At 42.2% G+C, this 24967-nt stretch overlaps 1 protein-coding gene across 4 annotated transcripts in view; it reads right to left on the bottom strand.

Moving 5' to 3' along the window:
- The window catches only part of Rtn3 (reticulon 3), a 56866-nt gene that overhangs the window by 11263 nt on the left and 20636 nt on the right, over positions 1 to 24967 (bottom strand). Inside the window, exon 3 of one of the 4 annotated variants that reach the window (XM_015999188.3) lies at positions 16938 to 18893. The exons of 2 other annotated variants lie outside the window; for them this stretch is intronic. In XM_015999188.3, the coding sequence (XP_015854674.2) occupies positions 16938 to 18893 (1956 nt within the window). Of the gene's footprint in view, positions 1 to 5081; positions 5269 to 16937; positions 18894 to 24967 lie in introns of those variants that run through there. One more of the 4 variants, XM_006980751.4, reaches the window with a different exon arrangement.

Raw genomic sequence — 24967 nt, forward strand, 5'->3', positions numbered from 1 at the left:
AGGACACGATACTGCTTCTGTAGAATTCCAGCCTCAAATACATAGCTTGTATTTAAAGAGAAAATAACCAGACAAATGCAACTGGAGAAATATTCTACAAAATAACTCATCGATGTTCTTAAAAACTAGTGTAAAATATAAACAACAGGGGGCTGGAGGTTAAAAGCATGGCTGCTTGATCTTCCAGAGGACCCGAGTTCAGTTCCCAGAATTCACAGGGTAGCTCACAATTGCCTGGAACTGAAGTTCCAGGGGATCTAATGCCCTCTCCTGGCCTCAATGGGCACCAGGCACAGACACGGTGCACATATATACATGCAGGCAAAGCACTCATATAAATAAAATAATATATAAAAGTTTTTACAAAGAAAGAAAAACAAATAGACTTCCACACTGCACAAGTTGGAAAAGGCCACTGTGTCCTCATGGACTTTACTGCCATCTGCTGGAAAGCTGTCATACAAGGCAGTCAGACCTACAATGATTACACACGTGACTAGTGCCACCTACAGTTATGCAGAATATAAAGTGCACAGCAGTACAGAGAGGCCCTGGGTTCAGCCTTAAAATAATCATTGGAGTTAGGGTCTAGGTCAAGAGGATTTACTGATGGAAAGACAGATAGCAGATAAAGGACATCAATACATGATTTTATACATCAAACCTCACAGCGTGTTCCTTTGCATCATTCAGGCCCCAGCCTGCGGTCATTTCCTGCCCTACACACTGTATGCCCTTAAAGCTTTATTTCTCCCCAAACAGGCTCTTCAAATCTATGACAGGCCCAGTCATAACCAAGAGCCAGTGTGACCACAACTGCCATTCACTTCCTGATCTTGGCCCTCACATGGGAATATGCCAAGTGGAGACTAAGCTTTCTCAGCACAGCAGCAAGGGGACTGGCAAGACCTTTTGAAACTCTTACCTCTCTGAATCTCTGGTAGTTAGGAGGAAGAAAAATATGAGGAAAGATGTGAGAAACAGGGCAGCTGTTAAGGTTTAATATGTGAAGCCGTTAGACTGGGTGCTCAGGTTACGACCAGAGACCAGCAAGAACCTGCAGTGGTTTTGTTTCCATAAATGTATTTTTATTTTTATCCATTTGTTCCCACTGCTTTAAAATAGAAAATTAGCTACGTACGGTGGTGTACACCTGCAATCCCAGACCTTGAGGGTGAAGCAGAAGGGTCAGGAGTTCAAGGTTATTTCCACATCCTGAGCCAGCTGAAATTAGAGGCACACACAAATTACCTGTAATATGTGGTGCTAAGGATCAAACTAGGGACTTCCTGTGTGCTAGGCAGGCACTCTATCAACTGAGCTACATCTCCCCTTCCCACATTTCTCACTTTTTATTTTTGAGGCTGGCCTTGGGGTTCTGAGCATCTTGCTGACCTAGCTTCTTGAATAGCTGTGATTACAAGGCCTGTACCACCAGGTATATCTCTTTCAAGGGATGGGAAAGGAGACCAGAGGGGGTAATAGGGTGTGAATCTGACCAAAATACATTACATATATGAGTGAAATGTCACAAAGGAATTCATCATTCGTCTTTCTTTAGCTGATAATGTACAAACAGATTCTGAAGCACGTGGGTTTGCAACCTTTGCCATTGATTAGCTGGGTAATTTGGGACAAGATGCAGAACTTCTGTATGTTGGGTTCTCATTGTAAAATACAGTAACGTCCTTACAGGGATGCTGCAGGACTGAATGGGTGAATGTGGAAACACCAGCGCACTGCTGAGCAGGTAGCTAGTGCCTAATGTTAGCTACGATTACTTAATGGGCTGCCAGTCTCAGCACACTTACGATGGAAAACTGATGAGCAAAAGTTTGCTACAGAGCAATAAAGATTTGTTTCCTTTTTTGTACTGTTGCTAACAGGATATAAAATTAATATTGAGGGGTTGGAAAGGAATTTTTAACGAAATATCTTTAAAAAACTTATACTTAGAGCTAGGCGTGGTGGTGCATGTTGTTAATCCCAGCACTCGGGAGGCAGAGGCAGGCAGATCTGAGTTCATGGTAGGCCTGGTCTTCAGAGTGAGTTCCAGGGCTACACAGAGAAACCTTGTCTTGAAAAACAAAATAAAACAACAAATTTTATTTAAAGATTTTTTTTTTCGTGTGTAATCTGTGCTATGTACTGTTGGTGTGTGCAGTTTCCATGGAAGCCAGAAGACAACACTGGATCTCATGGGAACTGGAGTTACAGACAGTTGTGAGCTGCCACGTGGGTGCTGGGAATCAAACCCCTTGTCCTCTAGAAGAGCAGCCAGTGCTCTTAACTACTGAGCCATCTCTAGTCTCATTAGTTATTTTTCTCTGTTTCTGATGCAGAGCCTCTGTCCTGAGAATATTTATGTTGCTGGTGAATTATAAGCGATTCCTCCCTACTTCCCAAGTCTTTTATAATATGGCTGTGATGGCCATTCTTGTTTGTCAGTTTGACTACATCAACTTAAAATCCAAGTAGCTGGGTACACTTATGAAGGATTTTTTTCATTTGAAGTGGGAAGACTCACTTTTAATATGGATTTTTTGAGATGGGAAGATCTACCTTTAATCTGGGCCACATGTTCTGTTAGCAGCCTATATAAAGGACATGGAAGAAAAAAAACTTTAGATCTTTGCCTGTTCTCCCTCTCGCTGGCAAGTCTATTCCTTCACTGGCATTAAAACTTACTTTTTTGAGATTCTGATGGACTCTGAAGTCTAGCTAAGACGTCCAGCCTAATGGACTGAACAACTACTGGATTCTTAGATCTTCTGTTGGCAGATAGCTGATGTTAGACTAGCTGAACCAGAGCAGGTAAGTCATTTTAATAAATCCCCTTCGTGTGTGTGTGTGTGTGTGTGTGTGTGTGTGTGTGTGTGTGTGTGTGTATACTCACACATATTTTTTTCATTCTATAAGTTCTGTTTCTCTAGCAATCCCTGACTAATACAGTGGCCATACTACTTTTAAAAAAATGTTTAAATATAAAAATGGACTTATTCACAATCCTTGAGCAGTTACCATTCCTTCAGAAAATTCATTATAAACAAAAAGCAAATGGGGCTCAGTGGTTAAGAGTGATTGCTATTCTTTTAAGGGACCAGAGTTCAATTCTCAGCACTGATAGCAAGCAGCTCACAGCTGTATCTCCAGCTCCAGGGGATTTGATGCCCTCTTCTAGCCTCAACAGGCACTTGTGTACACATAGCGCGCGCGCACACACACACACACACACACATAAAAAAGTAAATCTAAAAACAAAAATCACCAACAACTACAGTAGCTTGAGCCAAAACAAAAACAAAACATTTATCTCATGTGCAACATACAACTTAAAACCAGCATTAGCACAGGAAATTCGGCCAGACAACAAACAACTCTAGTGATTTCTAATAAAACTGCAGCTTCAATGATACTGACATGCAAACAACAGCATGACTTAATGTCTATTCACATTAAAGTGTCCTATTTATCTCTACGAGATCTAGATCCCATCTGGACTTCCCTTTTCAGGACACTGCACTGTTGCTGCTGCTAGACAAAAAAGAAAATATACTAAGGAAAGCCCAGGTGAGTGTGCCTACAGAAACCCATGTTCAATCCTCAGCAAAGTCGGGGAGCAATCAGGGAACATTTTGTATTTCTGGCTTTTTATTTTACATTCATTCATGCATTCATTTAGTGTGCGTGTGTGCATGTGTGATATCAGACACTTTCAGGGGTTGGTGTTCTCCTTCAACCATGTGGGTTCTGGGCATGAACTCAGGTCCGGCTTGGCCTTTATCTGCTGAGTCATGTCAATGGCATTCCTTGGCCTCATATATTGGTTCATAAACTTAGGGAAAAGAAAAGCTGCCTGCCACAAATTATATAAACTGATATTAACTTGCTCTGTAGACCAGGCTGGCTTTGAACTCACAGAGATCCTCCCTGCCTCTGTCTCCTGAGTGCTGGGATTAATGTGGGTGCTGCTAGTCCATTTTTAACAACACTAAGTCAGAACTGCTAAGCAGGGTCACAAAAATTTCCAATCTAATCTGTTCATCTGTTTCAGACTGTTTGATACTAGAATCTGACAGTTCTAAACAGGATTCACAAACCTGCAATACTCAGAATTGCCACTGTTACCCATCTCAGCACTAACAAAGTCCTTCCTCTCTTGCCCACAGAGATCATGAGAGCCTGCCTGGGTCAGTGCTATACCTAAGCACTGCCTAGAGAATGTATTTCTGTTTTGAAGGCTGCCTCATGCGAAGCATCCTAGTTATTCCTCCTCCATCTTCTGGTCTCACTGAAAGATACATGGTCATTAGTTGACCTAGTTTTGGTCAGCTGCTTTGATTACTTGGTATCAATACTGTGTATCTGGTGAGACCCACACTGGCGCTGTTTCTCAAACAACATCCAAACTCTAACTGCTAGGGGGTACATGGCATGTGCACCTTTCCTGCCCCAAGTGCTTTCTCTGTTTTGCTGCCTTGGCTGCTCCAAGCTGGGCCATACCAAGCTGCTGCTTTTCATTTTAACTCTTCCTGTGAAGTTAACTCTGGATATTCTGACCAAGGTCTGTTTTGCAGTAATCGACTCATAATGCCTCTCTCACAAATCAACTATTTCTTCCTCAGTAAGTAGCCTATGGCTGCTTCTGGTCTCTCTCCAGCCATCACTTAAGAGTAGATGTGAAGCCTGGCGGTGGTGGCGCACGCCTTTAATCCCAGCACTCGGGAGGCAGAGCCAGGCAGATCTTTGTGAGTTCGAGGCCAGCCTGGTCTACAGAGCGAGATCCAGGAAAGGCGCAAAGCTACACAGAGAAACCCTGTCTCGAAAAACAAACAAACAAACAAACAAAAAGAGTAGATGTGAGGCCGGGCGGTGGTGGCGCACGCCTTTAATCCCAGCACTCGGGAGGCAGAGAGGCAAGCGGATCTCTGTGAGTTTGAGGCCAGGCCGGGATCCAAAGCTACATAGAGAAACCTTGTCTCGAAAAACAAAACAAAACCAAAACAATAAATAAATAAATAAATAAATAAATAAATAAATAAAAGAGAGAAGATGTGTAAACTCTGCAGTTAAGCGCTCACCTCTCGGGCATGCTCTAAAACACCTGGATCCTGTACTGCCGCCTCCTGTCTGCATCAGGCCCCCTTCCTGGCAGAGTAGCCGGAAGCTCGGCGTCCAGCAGCAGTTTCCCATCGCATGCTGCCCAGGCACCACCCGCCGCATTGGTCCGTCCTGGAGACCTCTGCTAAGGCGGCCGTTATTGCAGTAGCCTCGAGAAGCCACGCGAACAGAAAGCGCACAGTGCCACAAGGGAGCAACTCCTGGAACCCACACCAGGCCCAAGGCATTATTTTTATTATTATTGAAAAAAGAAAAAAAAAGTTTTCTATCTCTTGCTAAAGAGATTAAAGGATGCTAGCTGCAGTAACTATAATACACCAAAAGAGGGAGCTGCCGTGGCTCGTGGCAGTCTCACGAGATGGAAGCCGCCCCTCCACAAATTTCAGTCGGGAGCAGCAGCTGTGACCCTTGCTGATTTCCCAATCCATTTATTTGCTGTATTACCAAATTTAGGCAAAGAGTTTGATTTTAAGCTCAGTTTGATTTTAACCTATTATCCCCAAGGGTCAACAGAATTTAATCTATTCTCCCAAGCAGAATTTTCTGAGTAGTCCTAGAATTTACTCTGTAAACCAGGCTGTCCTCAAATTCAGAGATCTGCCTGTCTCTGCCTCCCGAATGCTGGGACCAAAGGCATGTGCTACCTATCACCCAAGCATTCTTTTTTGTTGTTGTTGTTATTTTTTTGTTTTCGTTTTTAGAGTGAGGGTTTCTCTGTAGCTTTGGAGCCTGTCCTGGAACTCACTCTGTAGACCAGGCTGGCCTCAAACTCAAGGAGATCGCCTGGCTCTGCCTCCCGAGTGCTGGGATTAAAGGTGTGCGCCACCACCGCTGCCCAGCTCCACCCAAGCATTAAGTGTAGAAAATGCTTATTCTGAAAAAGAAGTAAAACTGACAAAACTCCAACTCTTAACTTCATTTTTAAAGAACAGTTCAGAATTTACATGTTTTATTTTCTTTGCAGTTTTTTGTTTTAACCTGCCAACATTCAATACATCTAAGAAAATTCAGGTGGGGGAAAGTCAGGCTGGGTGGCTAGGTTGGTTGACTAGTTTATAGAGTAGGGACACCAACTAGTGACCTTCCTCAGTTCCCTGAGTGCTGGGATCACAGTCCTTTGCTACCTGCCTGGCTAAAGACAGGCTTTGACTACAAAAGGGAACACTGGTCATTAATAAAGAGGTATGCTAGCCAGGCGTGGTGGCAGAGGCAGGCAGATCTCTGAGTTTGAGGCCAGCTTTGTTTACAGAGTGCATTCCAAGAAAGTCAAAACAACAGAAAGAAAGCCTGTGGAATGCTCAATGACAGGCACTTGCCTTTAACCATGCTAGGGTCAAAAGTTTATAACATAGTCACCAAGTATATGTACAATATGGACATCTTTTCAATTCCATCAGTGTATAGAAAAAAAGACCACACTTTCCCTAATGTACCTTTCTCATTGTGGAGTTTGGATCCCCCCACCCCAAAGCCCACTGGTTATGAGGCAGCTCTAACAGGGAGGTGAGGCCTAGGAGGTCTTGGGTTATGGCGTATTGAGGAGACTGTGGGACAGCTTTCTTCTCCTGTGTCCTGGCCGTAAAGCTGGCAGCTCTGCTTCAGCACATTTGCCCTACAATGGGTGATGCCACAGGCCCGAGAGCAACCCAGTCAACTGTGAGCCAAACCAACTTTTTCTGTTAGTTCAGCAGACTAACCCCACCGTCTCTCCACTCTGCTCCAGTTCTTTTACTCTACAGGCCCACACAGATGTAACTGACATAGTTCACATTATTTTATGCTGCCCTTTTCACGGAGCATAATTTCTGAGATTTGTTTATATTGATGCAAGCACCAAAAAAACCAGCCATGTCCGGCTGTCGAGACGGCTCAGCAGCTAAGACCACGTGCTGCCAAGTCTGGCAGACTTGGGTTCCATCCCTGGGACCCACATGACAGAAGTAGACGACTGACTCCACAAGTTGTCCCATGACCCACACACAACTATGTCAAGGGACATTTGTCCCCTTACTGATAAATTACTATTTCCAGCTTCACGACATTATTACTAACACTGCCGTGAAGAAAAATCTTTGTGAAGGAGTTTTTACTCTTCTGCAGTAGAGCTGCTAGTTCACAGGGCAAATGGGTATTGTTTTTTTAAGAATCTGCCCAACTTTCCTTACACTCTCAGCCACAGTCCATGAGACTCATTGCTCTACCACCTCACCTTCACTGGGGACTGTCTTTAAATTTAACCATTAAAATGTATGGATAGTAGCAAAGCTACACAGTGAAACCCTGTCTTGAAAAACCAAAAATAAACTAAAAATAAAATGTATGGATAGTTGTGGAGGCCCAAATTACTCAGAGTCCAAGAATCTGAGCTTGTTTTACCCAGCAGGGCTGCATAAGGGGATGATTGGACCACGGGCGTGGTTACCAGGTGTTTGGAAGGGTCTACACTTGGCGGTGCAGGGTGCTTTGATCTAGCAAGAGGGAGGTCTTTTGCCCCGCCCCTTGGCATTGTTAAAAAGCCCTTTTGAATAAATGGAAAAGGCCATTGGGTATTGACCCAGGTCCTCCCGAAGCTATCCTGTGTTTCTCTTTTTCCTCTCGTCATCTAGATCTCTAATATTTCTTATCCCTCTCCCCTCCTCATAGGAACCCCAGAAAAGATGGGAGCTGGCCTCCCACAGATGGTGGTAACTGTTTAAATTGTGTGAGATTGAGTGTTGGACACATTTACACTGTCTTACCAGTCATTTGTGTCAAGTTCTTTTGGGAAGTGCCATTAATCTGTACAGTCCAGTTTCTGATAGTCTAATTGATATACTATGGCAAGTATTTTCTCAAAGCAGTGCTTACTAGTAATGCCTTTCATTACGCAAAAATTAATTTTGATAAAGTCTAACTAACTTATTTTGACTATAGTGCACCCAATGACCTAAGAACCCTTTCCCTAGTCCTAAACCATGGAGATACTCTTTTCTTCTCTCCCTTTCAAACAGAGCCTTGCTATTCAGCCCGGGCTGAACTCAGTCCTCTTACCTAACCTTAGGTACATGCCACCACCCTGGCCTTGTAAGATTTTTTTTTTAAGTTCTTATATTTACTGATTGATTTTCAATTAACTTTGCATACCATGTGATGTTAGGACTGGTGGGCAACATGCTAAGACACCACCTAAGACTTGTCACTTGGTTTACATGTCCTGTACAGAATGCCCTCCTGTCCTCAAATATGAAAAGATCCTGTGATTAGGATAGGCTAGTCACTGCAGTAAGCTACCACATGAGAGGACTAGAGACTAGAACCTAAGAGAAGCTCCAGAAGCTAAACATGTCCACCACTCCCCACTCCACAGGTGACAGCCAGTAAGAGTGGAGAGCTATGGTGAAAGAGATGGTTTAGCCATTAGAAGTGCGGCTTTTGCAGAGGACTGAATTTCAGTTCCTAGCACCGACATGCAGTGGCTCACAAGCCCAGAGGTTCTGGTGCCCTTTCCTGACCTTTGCAGGTACCTGCACTCGTGTGTACAAAACACACAGACACACACAGGTTTTCTGCTTGTTTTTGAGACAGGATATCACCACAGGCTGGCCCCAAACTCAGAGATCCACCTGTCTCTGACTCCTAAGTGCTGGGATTAAAGGTGTGTGCCACCATGCCTAGCCCTAAATCTTTTTTTTTTTTTTTAAATTACCTACAATTTTAAAGTGTGTGTGTGTGTGTGTACATGAATCCAAGTGGCTGGTGAAGCCACAGTTACAGGTGGTTGTGAGTCACCCAATGTGGGTGCTGGGACTGAACTTGGGTTTCTGCAAGCGCAGTGCATGCTCTTGACCACTAAGCTACCTCTCCAGCTACCTGCCACGAACTCTTACCAAAATAAATAAAAAGTATAAAGTGGACAGCAGGCAGTATTCTCATCTGCTGAGCCATCTTCCCAGTTCCTACTCTGTGTCTTGAGACAAGATTTCTCTGTGTGTAGCCCAGGCTGGTCTTGAACTCAGAGACCTGCCTGCCTCTGCCTCCCGAGTGCTAAGATTAAAAGTATGTGCCACCACTGCCAGGCTTTCTAGCACGTCTTAAAAATATTGGTTAATTAAAAAACATGTGGGTGCTGGGTATCAAACCTTGGTCTTTTGCAACAAGTATTCTAAGCCACCAAGTCATCTCTCCAGCCCTTTTGAGTTAAATATGATTTTAAGAGGAAGTGTTTTTGTATGGGGGGTTGGCAGAGTCCAGTAGCTCTTCCTGGTTTGCAACTCCCTATCCCTCTTCATAGTCTTTAGAGCACTGGACCTCTTGGAGCTGGAGTCATAGGTGATTGCTGACTCATCTGTCCAGCCCCTGAGTATTTTATTGTAGTTCTGGGGATCAAACCCAGGGCCTTGTGCACACTAGACATATGCTTTATTACTTACATTTTGAACATTAACCAGTGTCTTTCCTGTAATTTTGTTAAATTCATTTATCAGTGCTAGTGGTTGTTTTATAGATTCTGTAGGATGGATTCCTTCCTTCTTTTATGCTCTATTTTTTTCCTTTTAGAGTTATTTATAAGTGTACTTTCTATGTGTGTGCTCCAAGTGAGTGCAGGTTACCTGTGGAGGCCAGAGTTGGATCCCTCTGGAGTTCGACTTACAGGCTGTTATGCTTTGCCTGACATGGGTACTGGGAACTAAACTTGGGTCTTCTATAAGATCAGCAAGAACTCTTAGTTAATGAACCATCTATCTCTAGTCCATTCCCCCCACCCCCCAAATAGGGTTTCATGATGTAGCACAGGTTGGGATTGAGCTCACTGTCATGCATAAAAGACAGAGGACAACTTGTAGGAGTTGGTTCTCTCTTCTTATCATGTGGGTTCAGGGGGACTGAACTCAAGTTGTCAGGCTTACCAGTCTGACAGTCTTGGCCTCGAATTCTCGATTCTTTTGCCTTTGTTGTTTGATGAGACTGATGTCATTTTTCTTTCTGGAAAACTTCCTTTAGCATTTTTGTAGTCTAGATTGTCCATAACAAATCCCCTTAATCTCACATCTAAAAAAACACTTTTATTATTAAAGACTTGTTTTTATTTCATGTATAAGAGTATTTATGTGTATGTATGTGTACCACATTATGTGCAGCACCCACAGAGGCCATCCTCTACAGGAACAACCAGGGCTCTTAACTGCTGAGCCACTTCTCCAGCCCCTTGATTTTATTTTTTGTCTTTCATTACTTAATACAGAAATCTGGGTTAAAGCTGAGCGTGGTGGCACATCCCAGCACTTGGGAGGTGGAGGCAAGAGAGAAGAATAAAATATCTCCTGATGAACTTTTTTTGTTTACATTTTACAAGTCTCCCTCAGGCCTATGCTCTTTCACAGTGATCAGATTAAGTGTAGTCTAATAAGGTGATTTATGTATGGCAAATGCCTGTTTTGGCTTGGTGGCGATGCTGGAGTCTGAGTAGTCATGTAGCAGTCACATGGGCATTGCTTGTCATCCTGGATACCAAGGACTTAACAAGCATTCCTAGATGGCAACTCTGTGCTTTGATAGTTGTGGAAGAGTCCAGTACTTCCTGCATGAGTGTGTTGACAGCTGGAAGCTCACCTATGGCATCTTCCTCTGTGTGTCCTTTTGCAGCAATCAACTGTCACAGTAATATTACCCGTTTCTGAACCCACTGAGTCCTCTCAGTCAGTCTGGGAGTGGTCTCGAGGCCCCCAACACCTGTTCCATTCCAAGGTTGTCTTTGGACTTACCCTAGTAGGTGACTGCTGAGCTGCTTTGGCCAGTGTGTGTGTGTGCGTGTGTTTCATAGACTAGGAAACCTGTGATCACTTTGTCTTCAAAAAGCTCTTCTCTGGTCTGCTGTGGGAATCCTATTGTTTAATATTTTGGTTATTCCACAGATCCTTGAATTTCTGGTGGTATTTTTTCTCCCTTGTTCTTCAGGTTGTGTAATTCCCTGTTTATCATCAAATTCACAGATCCCTCCCTCCATCATCTTCACTTTGCTATTAAGGCCACTTAATGAATTACAAACTTCAGATATTCTAGGGTTTCCTCTAGGCTATTTTTGTTTCTTTCTTTTTTTTTTTTTTTTGGTTTTTCGAGACAGGGTTTCTCTGTGTAGCTTTGCGCCTTTCCTGGAACTCACTTGGTAGCCCAGGCTGGCCTCGAACTCACAGAGATCCGCCTGCCTCTGCCTCCCGAGTGCTGGGATTAAAGGCGTGCGCCACCACCGCCCGGCCTTTTGTTTCTATTTTTAAGGCTGAAATTTCCTTTATTTTCATTCAATACAAACATTTTCCTTCACTTTGTTGGGTGGCTGTAATAACCTCTCTTTCCTTCTCCAGGGTTCACTGGCTGTCTTGGACCTCACTATATAGACCAGGTTGGTCTTGATGTAATTCTAATATACAAACTTAGTTTTATATAAATCCTTTTTCTCCAGACTGGATTATATTTTTCTGGTTTTTAAAAAGTTAGTTTAGGTTCCATTCTAAACACATTCTAGACTAACATGTTTTACAGGTGGTGTATTTATTCTGTTATAGTCCTCTAGAGTATGCATTTAAAAAATTATTTACCTGGATAATTTTAATCCCACTATTCAGGAAGCAGTCAGATGGATTTCTATGAGTTCAAAGTCATAAAGAGCTCTAGAACAGCCGGGGCTACATAGAGAGACCCTGCCTCAGCATCCCCATCACAAATAAATAGCCCTCTGCAGTAGGGCTTATAACCACTGAGCCCTGGAGAGTATTAATTTTGGGGGGTTGCTTTAAGCATGCCATAATATTTCTTTAAACCCAATTTGCAAACTCTTGTCTCTGGTGCAGAAGATAAAGTCACGGCTCAGTTCTTTCATCTTTAGCTGGTTTGCCTGGATCTCTCACGCACACACGTAGGTCAGAGATTAGAAAGAAGCTTACACAGACATTACTTTATAGAAAGAATTTTAGGCTCTCATCTTCTAGATCCTTTTTCCAGATCCTTCCTCCCTTTTAATTTCTAATTTTTAATTAGTCATTGAGAATGACTTAAGTTATCTTCTCTCAGTTTTCTCCAACTGTCAAGTCCCAACTTCAGCCTGTTTTTCTGGTTACAAGCAGTAAAAATGGATTGAATTTAATTGTTCAAATATATTCCATTCTTTCTTATAAGTGTTAACTCTTTCAGAATCTGCTTGCTTCTGTATGTTCTACACTGCCTTCAGGTCTTTTTCTTTTAATTTAAAAATTTTGTTCAAAGTATAGTCATGTGCAAGAAGACTGGGTCCAATAGATGCCTACCTGGCTATAATAAAAAACAAATTACGACTTTATTTTAAAATTTTAAGATTTTCTTTCTAGGGCTGGAGAGATGGCTCAGTGGTTAAGAGCACTGGCTGTTCTTCCAGAGGTCCTGAGTTCAATTCCCAGGAACCACATGTTGGCTTATATATAATGGGATTTTATTTCTATGATATATAGGAGTACATGCAGGTAGAGCACTCATATACACAAAGTACATAAATAAACAAATCTTTTCTTTTCTTTCTTTTTCTTTCTTTCTTTCTTTTTTTTTTTTTTGAGACAGGGTTTCTCTGTGTAGCTTTGGAGCCTTTCCTGGAACTCACTCTGTAGTCCAGGCTGGCCTTGAACTCACAGAGACCCGCCTGCCTCTGCCTCCCAAGTGCTGGGATTAAAGGCGTGCGCCACTACCGCCCGGCTTATAAACAAATCTTAAGGATTTTATTTCTAATTATGTGTACATGTGTATGGGTATCATGTGTACACACCTTGTGAAAACAAGAAGTTGATGCATTTTACTGAAATGGTTTATATCATTAAAAATATGGTCATAAAATAACTGACAAGGTTTTTAATTTTAAATTTGTAAAGATAACCTTTAAGCTTCTAACTATATGTCAATCTGCCTTAACTATCATTTAAAAATATTTGCCAATAACAAAATTTGGTCAGTGAGAAATATCCTTAACTTCCACATGTCTTTTCATCTCTCAGTCTAGATCAAATAGCTCAGCTGGGAATTACCAATAATTACTATTTACAAAATTCTTTACTTATAACAACACTATAAAACATAGCAAAATAATTACCTTTACTTCATTACTAAAGGAAGATGCTGAACCAGTTAGGCTTGTTTACTAAGGTTACACTGAAGTCTAAAAATGCCAAAATTAGACTGGAGGTGTTAAGGCCTAAGTTTTGTATGCCTCATTACTCAAAAGTAACTCTTCAGTTTCTAGAGGATAGTTACTTTCTTTAATTCTTCTGATTTTGGGGGATGGAGAGGGGGGCGCATGGTGAGGGAGGGGATGTAGCTCAGTGGCATTGTGCTTGTCTGGCAAGCATGGGGCCTTGAATTTAATCTCTGCTCCCCAATGTAGAGAAAAGGGGTCAGCAAAAGAAACCCATTCGGGCCCTGGTTTCACACCAAACACCCAACCAATTAAAATTACATAAACAGAGGTAGTGAGCTGGTTTAGTGGGTAAAGACTTGCTGCCAGGTCTGACAACTTGAGTTTTTTATTCCTGGCACGGTGGAGTAAGAAAACTGGTTGCTTCAAGCTGTCATGATGCACGTGTATCCAAGTGTCTCTCTCCCCTCTCTCTCTCTCTCTCTCTCTCTCTCTCTCTCTCTCTCTCTCTCTCTCTCTCTCTCTCTCTCTCTCTCTCACACACACACACACACACACACACACACAGAGAGAGAGAGAGAGAGAGAGAGAGAGAGAGAGAGAGAGAGAGAGAGAGAGAGACTACGAAGAGATAAAAAAAACTAAAATAAATCTTTAAAAATTTAATTTTAGGGAGCTAGAGAGATAGCTCAGTGGTTAGGAACACTTGGCTGCTCTTCCAGAGGACCTGGGTTTGATTCCCAGCACCCACATGGTGACTCACAACCATCTTGCTACTCCAGTGCCAGGGGTCAGGGTCCTCTTCTGCTCTCCTCGAGCACGAAGCATGCATGTGGTGCACAGAAACATATGCAGACAAATACTCACCCATATAAAACAATACATGCACACACACACAAAATTAGGGTTTCCTTGGTTGTTTCTTTTTTTCTTTTTGAGACAGAATCTCTATAGCTCTGGCTGTCCTGGAATTCACCATATAGACCAGGCTGGACTGGAACTTACAGAGATCTGCCTGCCTCTGCCTCTGGAGGGCTAGTATTAAAGGTGTGCATCAAATTTTAGGGTTTTTCAACAAATAATTATCCAATATCAACTACATGCCAGGCAGGTCCCATACCACATTTGACTATTAACTATATACTCAACAATGCACTATCATATTTTCACATTTAATCTTTAAAATACCATTACAATGTTCAATAATTCTTGATTTTAAAGATTACAATTTAAGATTAAGTAGTATGTCCAGTAGTCTGCCTTTTTTGTTGTTGTTGTTGTTGTTGTTTTGTTTTCGAGAGGGTTTCTTTGTGTAGCTTTGGCTGTCCTGGAACTCACAGAGATGTGCCTGCTTCTGCCTTTGGAGTACTGGAACTAAAGGTGTGTGTCACCACTGCCTGATTGCCCATGCTCTTTTTTTTTTTGGTTTTTCGAGACAGGGTTTCTCTGTGTAGCTTTGCACCTTTCCTGAAACTGGCTTTGGAGACCAGGCTGGCCTCGAACTCACAGAGATCCGCCTGGCTCTGCCTCCTGAGTGCTGGGATTAAAGGCGTGCGCCATCACCGTCCGGAGGCCATGGTCTTTAGTAAAGAAATACATTCATAGGAGAATTAGACATAAATGTTTATTTTAAATGCAACTCCTTCCCTGTCCCATCCCCCCCCACCCCCCCCCCACCCCCGCCCAAGACAGTTTCACATATCCTAGGCTGACCTCAAACTTACTATGTAACCAAGGATGACTGAACACCTGCTTAACCTCCCAGGTGTGAGAATTATAGGTGTGTACCAACGTGCCTGACCAAAATCTTAACTTTTGTTATAAATACTACAACTTTTAAGTATGACTTCATTTGCAAAGAAGGATCAAGTATCAAAAAAGTTTAAAAACTACGGAAGTCTACACAGCACCTAATACTGTCTATGCAGTAAGGGTAAAAAGCTTGGGTATCAGATGTGAGGTCCAGAGCCATTTTTTATGGACAGCTTTGTTTTTGGAAATAGGGTCTTAACGTGTAGCCCAGGCTAACCTTGAATTCAAGGCAATATTCCTGCTTTAGTGCTAGGATTACAAGTTTGAGCCACAAGGTGGGCTATGTGCAGAGCTTTAAATATCCCTTTCCCCCCTTAAACTTTCTGTGGTAGTCTGAATGAGAATGACCCCCATAGGTTCATATATTTGAATGCTTGGTCCCTAGTTGGTGAAACTGTTTTGGTAAGCACTAATAGGTATGGCCATGTTGGTGGAGGTGTGCCACTGAAGTTTCAAAAGCCCATGCCACCCCAGTTTGTTCTCTGTTTCCTGATTGTGTATCAAATGGAAGCTCTCAGCTATTGCTCCAGAGCCATGCCTGCCTATTTGCCTCTGTGTTCTTCACCATGATAGTCATGAATTCACACTCTGAAACTGTAATCCAGCCCTTCTTAAATGCTTTCTTTTATAAGTTGCTTTGGTCGTGGTGTCTCTTCATAGCAATAAAAAGTAACCTAATACACTTTGTGAGACAAACAGCATTCAAAACCATTTTACTGGGAGCTAACTGCTAGGAAAAGGATCATTTCAAATAAACAGCTCACAAGAAGAGCTTCTGTACTGTCAAATGTTCTGTTGTCTAAAGACTATTCAGTAGGTCTGAAGTATGAGTGAATGAGTTTCTCTTAAGTATTACTCCAAAGGAGCACTATAATAATGGTCACCTACTTTTAGAGCATAAATCCTCTGTGGAACACAGTAAATTAATTAAAACTTACATTTATTGAGTGTCCCTGCAGGAATTCTTTTATCTTTGTTAACTAAAATTTATAAGTCCCTTATAAAAAAAAAAAATCGGTGGTGGCGCACGCCTTTAATCCCAGCACTCGGGAGGCAGAGCCAGGCGGATCTCTGTGAGTTCGAGGCCAGCCTGGGCTACCAAGTGAGTTCCAGGAAAGGCGCAAAGCTACACAGAGAAACCCTGTCTCGAAAAAAAAAAAAAAAAAAAAAAAAAAAAAAAAAATCCAAGTGTCCATCAATGTTAACTAACATGGAGATTTTAAAAAAAGAAACTTTGAAAATAAAAAGACGCAGACTGGTCTGCAATCCCAGCACTCGAGAGGCTGAAGCAGGATTACAGTAGTTCAATACCCTGGGCTACATAGTCAGTTCTAGGCCAGCCTGGGTAACCCTGTCTCCAAACAAAACCACAAAATCGAAAATTAGTAAATAAATAAGAACGTGGTAATATTTTAAGGGTGGGGCTGGAGAGATGGCTCAAAGGTTAAGAGCACTGGCTGCTCTTACAGAGGACCTGGGTTCAACTCTCAGCACCCACATGGCAGCTGCCAACCTTCTGTAACTGTAATTTCAGGGGATCCACTGGCCTCTTCTGGCACTGCACACACACATGATGCATAAACATATACACGAAGGTAAAACACTCATACACATAAAAAAAATTTTTAAAGGCAGTAGCCATACTCAGGCCACCTCTAAAGAAAGGACCTTGAAACAGAACAGAAACATTAAAAACTTAGGAGGTTAGTATGACCAAGTAGTCTGTGGCTTTGGGAAATACAGGTATAGAGAAACAAGTTAAGTGACCACTAAGTATGTGTGTGCAGGGAAATCTCCTTTTATGTTTACGGCATAAAGCAGAATGATAATCACAGAAGAATCAACCACATGCAGAATTTCTGATGTAAATGGTTACCTGAGAAGTCAGTCAGAAGTCTCGCTAGGACATGCTTGTTAACCGTTTCAGTCTTGCTAAGGCTGGAAATAGGATCTACTCTAGTGTCTTTGATGACAGTGGGCTTTCTGGGAATCCCAAGATCAGATCCAGTCTTGACATCCATGTGTTCTAGGATGTTAGATGACCTCTGTGGCCAAGATTGTGGAGCAAAGGCTTGCTTGAGTTTTCCTCCAGGAGCTGCTCCTTCAGTCTGCACCTGCTCAGTCTGCCTTTCCCCTAATTCTTTAATGGCTCTGATGGTGAGCTGCTCTTGCTCTAAGTCAGGAGACACCATGGGGGCACCTTGAGGAGCGTGCACACCCAGCTCACCTCCACTTGTTTCTGTGCTGTGCTCACTGTATTTGCTTTTAATGTCTTTGATTTCAGAACCATCTAGCTCACTTTCATGCAAGAGTTCCACAGGCAAAGTGTTTTTCAAGTCTGCTGTCTTCACTGCTTCTAAGCCGCTGTGATCTTCATCCACTATTCCTTTCTCTCTGGCTCCTGTGAAGGCAGCCAGCAAGTCCTCAGGGGAGGAACCATCTGTATCTTCAACATATTTTCCAAGCAAAGACTCCAAGTTGACAGAAGCTTTCACAGTTAGCGGGAATCCTGTACCACTAAGAACACTTGGAGGTGCTGCTGAAGGAACTGTGGGGTTGTCAGTTACAGCAGGTGTTGTTTCAGGGGCGACTTTATTCGGAGTATTAGGTACTTGAGAACACCCCTCCTCACCTTCCCGACTCCTTCCGAGAGTAGTTTTTGGCTGGGCCTGATGCACCTCAGAGGCACTGCTCGGCTCTCCCGAGTTTTCACACACTTCACTCCTCACAGCCTCACCACTGAGAGTCTCTTTGATATCCCTTGCACTTGTTTCTGCAGGTTTGGGGGGCAGAACCGTGTTGGTCTCAAATGAGGGATCTGCTGGGATGTCCTCTATGACCGTGTCATCGGACTCCCCAGAACTATCGGCCTCTGCTACTTCCCCCAGAACAGAGCTAGGCCAGGCGTCCCTCAGATCAGGTAAACCTGCTCCCACTGTGGCTGCTCCAGAGCCTGAGACCCATTTCTCAGGCACAGAGCCAGGCGGCTCTGGATGCGGATGGGAACTGCCTGGCACACCTCTGCCGCTGGCTTCTTTTGTGGAACTGAGGTAGTCTTTGTCAGGTTTTCCAGCCATGTTTTCTGGAGAGGAAGATGCTTCTGCCCAGTCATCTGTGGATTTGGTGATGGGAGTGTTCCCATTAAGAGAACATACAGGCATTTTCTGATGAGCGTTTGTTTTAAGATTTATAACTGGAATCTCTGAGCGATGTTCACTTCTGTCTAGTCCTGTACTTTTTGTGGTGCAAGAAGATTTATCAGACTGATGTTTGGCTTGGGGAACTAAGTCCCAAGTCAGTATTTCATTAGTGAAGTTGTGCATATCATTCACACATCTAGACACCTCTTCTAGTGCTGCTGTAGTGTGTGAGAACTGTCTACTGAGCAGAGCAGAGGCTGGGTAACGCCCTGCCTCTTTACTTCTCAGGGGAAACACTTTGTCATTCATTTCCAACAAGTCTGCAGGGGATTCTCTATCACTGGGAGCTGCCCATCCACCCAAATCATTTGTGCTCTCCTTATACAAATCTTTAAATTCTCTGTCAAAAGTTGCTTTGTCAATAATGACTTCAAATGGTGACTCAGGAGAATCTTTTTCTACACTGGTTCCGGAAAGTTCAGCAGGGGACAAGGAGTGTGTACAAATGTGTTCTGCCTTTGACTGCCCAAGAGCCAGTGCACTCCTGTCCTCTCCACTGGGAACCTTGTTCTGGTTCTTGGGTTCTTGGTCTTCAACTGTCCACTCTTCTGCTGGACCAGTTTCCTTTGAGAGAAAAGCAGGCTGCTCTGGGAAACTGTCTGGAATGGAAGGGTGGCTGCAAGACCCGCCAGCTGTAAGAGAAACCGGAGTGTCTACTCTGTCCTTATTGGTCCCCTGAGACGCATCCAGCTTTTTCATACCTAGAGGAACCAAGGGGTCTTTTCCTTCTTTGGTTAGAATAAGTTGGCTGCCTAATGTTTCCCTTTTTTCTCCAAGCAGTATTGTAAGGTCAGGGTTACGTATTTCAGAAAATGAAAGAAAGGAGGAAGCCGTAATTTCTGAAAGTGGCTCAATAGAGCAAAGAGAGCTCAATACTGCTATGGTCAGAATTTGAAAGAAAAAGATTGCTTACCAGATGCAAGTACACATTAGCTAGTCAGGCCAAGCAGCATGCTTTTTATTTTTAATCACACACACACACATACAAAATGTATGTATATAAACATATGCATACACACACAAGTACATAACAAAATAAACATCAATGGTTATCCTACAAAACATGCATTAAACCACCAACAGTAAAACAAAAGCCAGTATCATGCTACAAATTGTGAATGACAAAACATTCTCAGGACAAGTATTTTTTAATTGTCTACTTTTTTCCCCTGCATAATAAGGAGGTGATAGTACTGGAAGGTTTGGGAAGTTTTTCTTTTCTTTTCTTTTTTTTTGAGAGAAAGGTTATTTAATAGGAGCAACATAATCTACACAAAACAGCCTGCTGTTATTACATGCTGCTATACCTTCCTTTTAAGCTGAACAATTCAGAACACATTGGCTCTACTATTAGATCCCCTATTACAGTCCTCACAATCTGAGAAGGAGAAGGAAGTGGCTCGGCTTAAGTTCTTGATCTAGAGAGGCAGCAGATCTTTCCTGAGCCTGAAAACCAGACTAAAAACATTCCATTCCATCTTTTAAGAAAGGGATCCAAACTGCCTGATGTCCTTAAGAGTGTTGAAAAAACCTGCCTGCTTCCCAATCTCCTCTCTGACTGGCCATTTTAACCAAAATAAAAAAGGTATCACAGTAAGATTGCCTTGAGCTTCTGAGGAGACAGACTCTGGGCTTACTTTGAACAATGTTGAAACTGTTAAGGCTATGGGGATTTATGGAGATGGACACAGCCTTACACTGGGCCAGATGTGCAGTGTTACAGTGATATATTTAGTTGTCAAATTGACAAGGGTGGACTCGTGAGGGTTCATCTTCACTGTCACTTTGGCAGAATTTAGAATCACCTCAAACACTCTGTGAGGATGTTTCAGAGGTTAACTAAGGAGTGAAAGTCTGCCCTGGATGTGGGTGGCACCATCCCATGCCTAGTGTAAGGGCTCAGACAAGAAAATAGATGGCCTCTTGAGTATCAGCACCCTGTTCTTTTTTTCCTGACCTACTGAATACTCTGAACTCATGAGCCAAAATAAATCTTTCTTACTTGAAAAAGACTGATTGGTATGAGTTTCTTTGGTCAAGACAGTAAATAGAATTCTTTTAAAAACAGGAGTGATGTATTAAGACCATTCACTCGTTTACTATAATAGTCTCTTTCTAATCTAAGGAAAGATGAAAATAACCATACCAAAAAAAGGCACTGTCTTTCCCACACATGAGAGAAGGCACTGTCTATCTCTCACACTGATACATCTCTGGAGCTGGAACAAAGCAGACCTTAAAATATTCCTAAAATAAATGAATCAAAGGCACAACTTGGTCAGGGGAGACCTACCTAGGCTCAGGATAGTAAAGCCTTGAGCATGAATGAGTAATTGGGAAGATCTGAAAGAAAAACTCCTTTGAGATTGTCTCTATGTGTAGCCTAGTTCTAATTATGTCAAATAAAAGGAAATTTATGACATCATGCAAATTTATTAAAAACTAAAGTAAGAATTAAGAATTTTAGTACAATAAACAAAATCTCACTATTATAGGATGTTTCCAAATGTCATATAACAAGTTGTCTTATTATCTGGGAGCGGTGGTGCATGCCTTTAGCCCTAGAATTGGGTGAAGTGGGGGTGGGGGCACCAGAGGCAGGAGGTTCTCTGTGAGTCAGAGGCCAGCCTGGTCTACATAGTGAGTTCCAGGACAGCCAGAGCTATGTAGAGAGACCCTGCCTTTTAAAAAAAAAAAAAAAGTTGTCTTATTCTGGCACAACACTAAAATTTTATGTCACAAGATCTGAGCTTTTAGAACAGCAAACTGTAACCTAGGTAGTAGGAAACTTCATAAATGAAAAAAAAAAGGTGGGGGGGGGGGGTAGGGGGGAGAGTCTGGTTATAAAACTAACAGAAAAAATGAGGCTTTAAATGTAGCAAACATGGCTTACAACCATTACTACATACCTGAGATACTCAGCATGAAAAGAATGTAAGATAAACGAAGCCCAGCAAAGTGGGTTAAAATTCTGAAGCTTTCCTAACAGGAACAAAATTCTGAGGCAAACAAAACTGACCACACCCCACAAAGAGAGCGCAGCCTACTTGTTTTATAGACATGGAATTTCAGATGATTCAGAAGACCTATCACAGATGAGAGTGTCAGTAAGGTGAATTATCATTCAGCAAATATGTACTATGTCTATCACATGCCAGACACTGTTTCAGAAACTAGGTTTAATGCAATAAATGAAACAGAAAAAATAAAATAATGGTATTGGTTATATTCCATGAAAAGAAAAAGAAAGCATGAAAGAAAGAAAGAAATGATGATCACAGAATGTGTATATTACTAGAAAAATATACACTGTGCTTTTGGCAGGACATGATAATGCCAGTTTCCTATGCCCTGCTTCTCATATTTCCCCTGAATTCTGAACACTCCCAACGGTTCTGAACTGGGTATAGAATAATCTAAGGCAGCACTATGAGGTTAGGCTAGAACTCTTGCTGTCAGAATGCTAGTGGGTTTTCTTATGAACATCATACCCACCTGACACACTGCAAATACTTTTTTTAAATCTATACCTTTTTTTGGAGACAGTCTTCTGTGGTTCCAGGCTGGCCTCAAACTTATTTTGTTTTTGTAACTCAGGATGGCCCTCAACTCCTGATCCTCTGGTCTGTACCTTCCCAAATGCTAGTACTACAGGAATATAACACTTCTGGTTTATGGGGTGCTAGGAATTAAATCCAGGGCTTCACAATGCTAGGCAAGCAATCAATTGGGCTACAGTCCCTGCTCAGAACTATTGTAAACACAAATAATCTTAGAGATGTGTGCTTTCCAGGGTTCCCAGAACTGGTAAGAGTGAAGTAGGATTGAGAGTTCAAGGCTGGTACAGACTATATATCAAGACAGACAGACAGACAGACAGACAGACACACACACACACACACACACACACACACACACAGCTCCCTAATAATGATTTCATAACTCACTACTATCTGGGTGGACAGCGTTTAGTGAGGGCAAGTTTGGAGGGTAAACAGAACATGCTTTGTTCCTTCTTTGGCGAACACAAGATACAGATGCTAGCTCTCATTACTGTCAGACTTTCCCATGTGTAGTCAAAGAAGGTAACATCTTCATCTGTGTTTTCATTTTAATGATCTCCATTAGAATTTTGGCAGATGAAAAGAAATTCCAGCTAATTGTAATCCTAACAAACTTGGGTAGAGCTGATATGTACTAACACAATGAAAAAAAATTGGGCTGGAAGTAAAAGGTTCCTAGTGTGGAAACATTAAGCAGACTATAACAAATCTTTTACTACAGCTCTAAGCAAGAACTCTCCAATTAGTAGTCAGCATGCACTTAATAGTCATCAGTGTTGTTCAAATCAGTATCTGACAACATAGCAGAAAATTCCAGAGAACTTTAAAGTTGTTACCTATTAAATTACTACACGCTACATGGCTTGCTGGTCAAACACTTTTGGATTATTTTATGACTCAGAAAATGTCTACTAGTTTTCCTTTTTTCAAACATCCAGCCCATGTGCCTTATGCCTTTGACCCCAGCACCCAGGAGGCAGAGGCAGGCAGACTGCTGTGAGCTTCAGGCCAGCCAGGGCTACACAGTTATCTTGTCTCAAAAACCAAAATAAATACAGACAAATATATACCTTGCAATGTTTCACATATACTTAGATCTCCATGAAGAAATCTCACAAGTAGGGTATGGTGCACACATCTGGGATCCCAAAGTTGGGAGCAGTAAGATTAGGAGTTTGAAGCCAGCTTGTGTTATGACACCTTGTCTCTAAGACAAACGAAACAGAAAACAAACAACAACAAAAAAAGGGAGGGAAGGCTGGAAAGATGGCTCTGTGGCTAAGAGCAATTTTTTGGCAGAAGACCTGGGTTCAGTTCCTAGCACTCACATGGTGGCCATTTAAAACTCCAATTTCAGGGGATTGATCCAATGCCCTTTTCTGGCCTCTATGGGCATCAGGCATACATACAAGCAAAATACTCACACATATTAAAATAAGAAGAGGACAATCCTTTAATTCCAGCACTAGAGAAGTAAAGGCAGACGGATCTCTGTGAGTTCAAGGCCAGCCTGGTCTACATAGTGAGATTATCTCAAATAAAATAAAATATATTAAAAGAAATCATTGCAAGTAGTTTCTAAATTAGTTTCTCCAACATTGGGACTCACTATCCACATTCATTTTAAGAATTCAAAACACTCAAAAGTACGGTGTTACTTTATTAAACAAATAAGGGTAAATATCACATAGATTTATTATGTTGACATTTAACCACTATAAGTTTCCTACCATTTCCAGGCAAAAAAAAATTAAAAGATGCTGGGGAGCTGGGTGGTGGTGGCACACACCTTTAATCTCAATACTCAGGAGGCAGAGGCAGATAGATCTCTGTTAGTTTGATGCCAGCCTGGTCTACAAAGAGAGTTCCAGGATAACCAGGGCTGTTACACAGCGAAATCCTGTCTCAAAAAGCTACAACAAAAACAAAACAAACAAACAAACAAACAAACAAAATGCTGGGGAGACAGCTCAGTGGTAAGAGCATGTCTAATCAGCATGAGAACCTGAGTTCAAATCCCTAGCATCCACCTGTGTGCCTGTGACCCCAGCAATGTCGAACAGAGACAGGCAGGTCACTGGGGCTGGTTATGTCCTCTTCTGGCCTCTATGAACATCTGCACACAGATACACAGATGTACACACAGATATATATGCTGGAGTATCAGCTCAGTCTGTAGTATCTGTCAATCAAACATGAGGACTTGAGTTTGTTCCCCAGAAACCCAAGTTTAAAAAAAGCCGGGCACAGGGGTGAACATCTGTTATCACAGCACTGAGGATGCAGACAGACAGATCTCTAGGACTCACTGGCCAGTCAGCTTAGCATAACCAGCAAGTTCCAGGCCAACTGAAATACAGAAGCCTCAAAAATCCAAGGTGAGCAGGTCCTGAGAAACATCGAGGTGTCTTCTCCTCTGCAAACTACCTAACCACACACAGACACGAAGTCCTTATACTACTGTATAAAGGTAGGCAAACTGCTCAATCTCACACAAAAACTTTCCTGACACAGACGCCATACTATCCTATGCCTTTAATTTGAGGGGCAAGATGCAATGCTGAGGTGATAGGCTTGTACCACCACAGTTGACTTTAAAGAGCTTTCTCTCCAGTTCTAAGTTTTAGGTAGTGAAAAACTTCTACATCATTTGGTCTAAGTCAAACAGCAATTCAACTTGTGTTAGGTGCTATGTGAATGAAGATGTTAAAATCAACACAACAAAAGCTAAGCCAAGGTTGGAAACAAAAAGGTGTCTGCAAGCCATCTTCACCAAGGATTAAAAGTCTATCTTGGCCGGGCGGTGGTGGCGCACACCTTTAATCCCAGCACTCAGGAGGCAGAGCCAGGTGGATCTTTGTGAGTTCGAGGCCAGCCTGGTCTACAGAGCGAGATTCAGGAAAGGCGCAAGAGAAACCCTGTCTCGAAAAACCAAAAAAAAAAAAAAAAAATTCCATCTTAACTCAGTGTATAAGTAGCTGCATGATTTTAATAACCTAGCACAAAAACAAAAAACAAACCACCTTGGGCACAACCTTTTACAATTCTTTGGGGAACTACTAGTATTGTAGAGGCACTTTTTCTTTTTTTCTTCTTTTTCTCCAGACAAGGTTTCTCTCTGTGTAGCCTTGGCTGTCCTGGAA

The sequence above is a fragment of the Peromyscus maniculatus genome, chromosome 1 (genome assembly GCF_049852395.1).
Source record: "Peromyscus maniculatus bairdii isolate BWxNUB_F1_BW_parent chromosome 1, HU_Pman_BW_mat_3.1, whole genome shotgun sequence".
NCBI classification, from domain to species: Eukaryota; Metazoa; Chordata; class Mammalia; order Rodentia; family Cricetidae; genus Peromyscus; species Peromyscus maniculatus.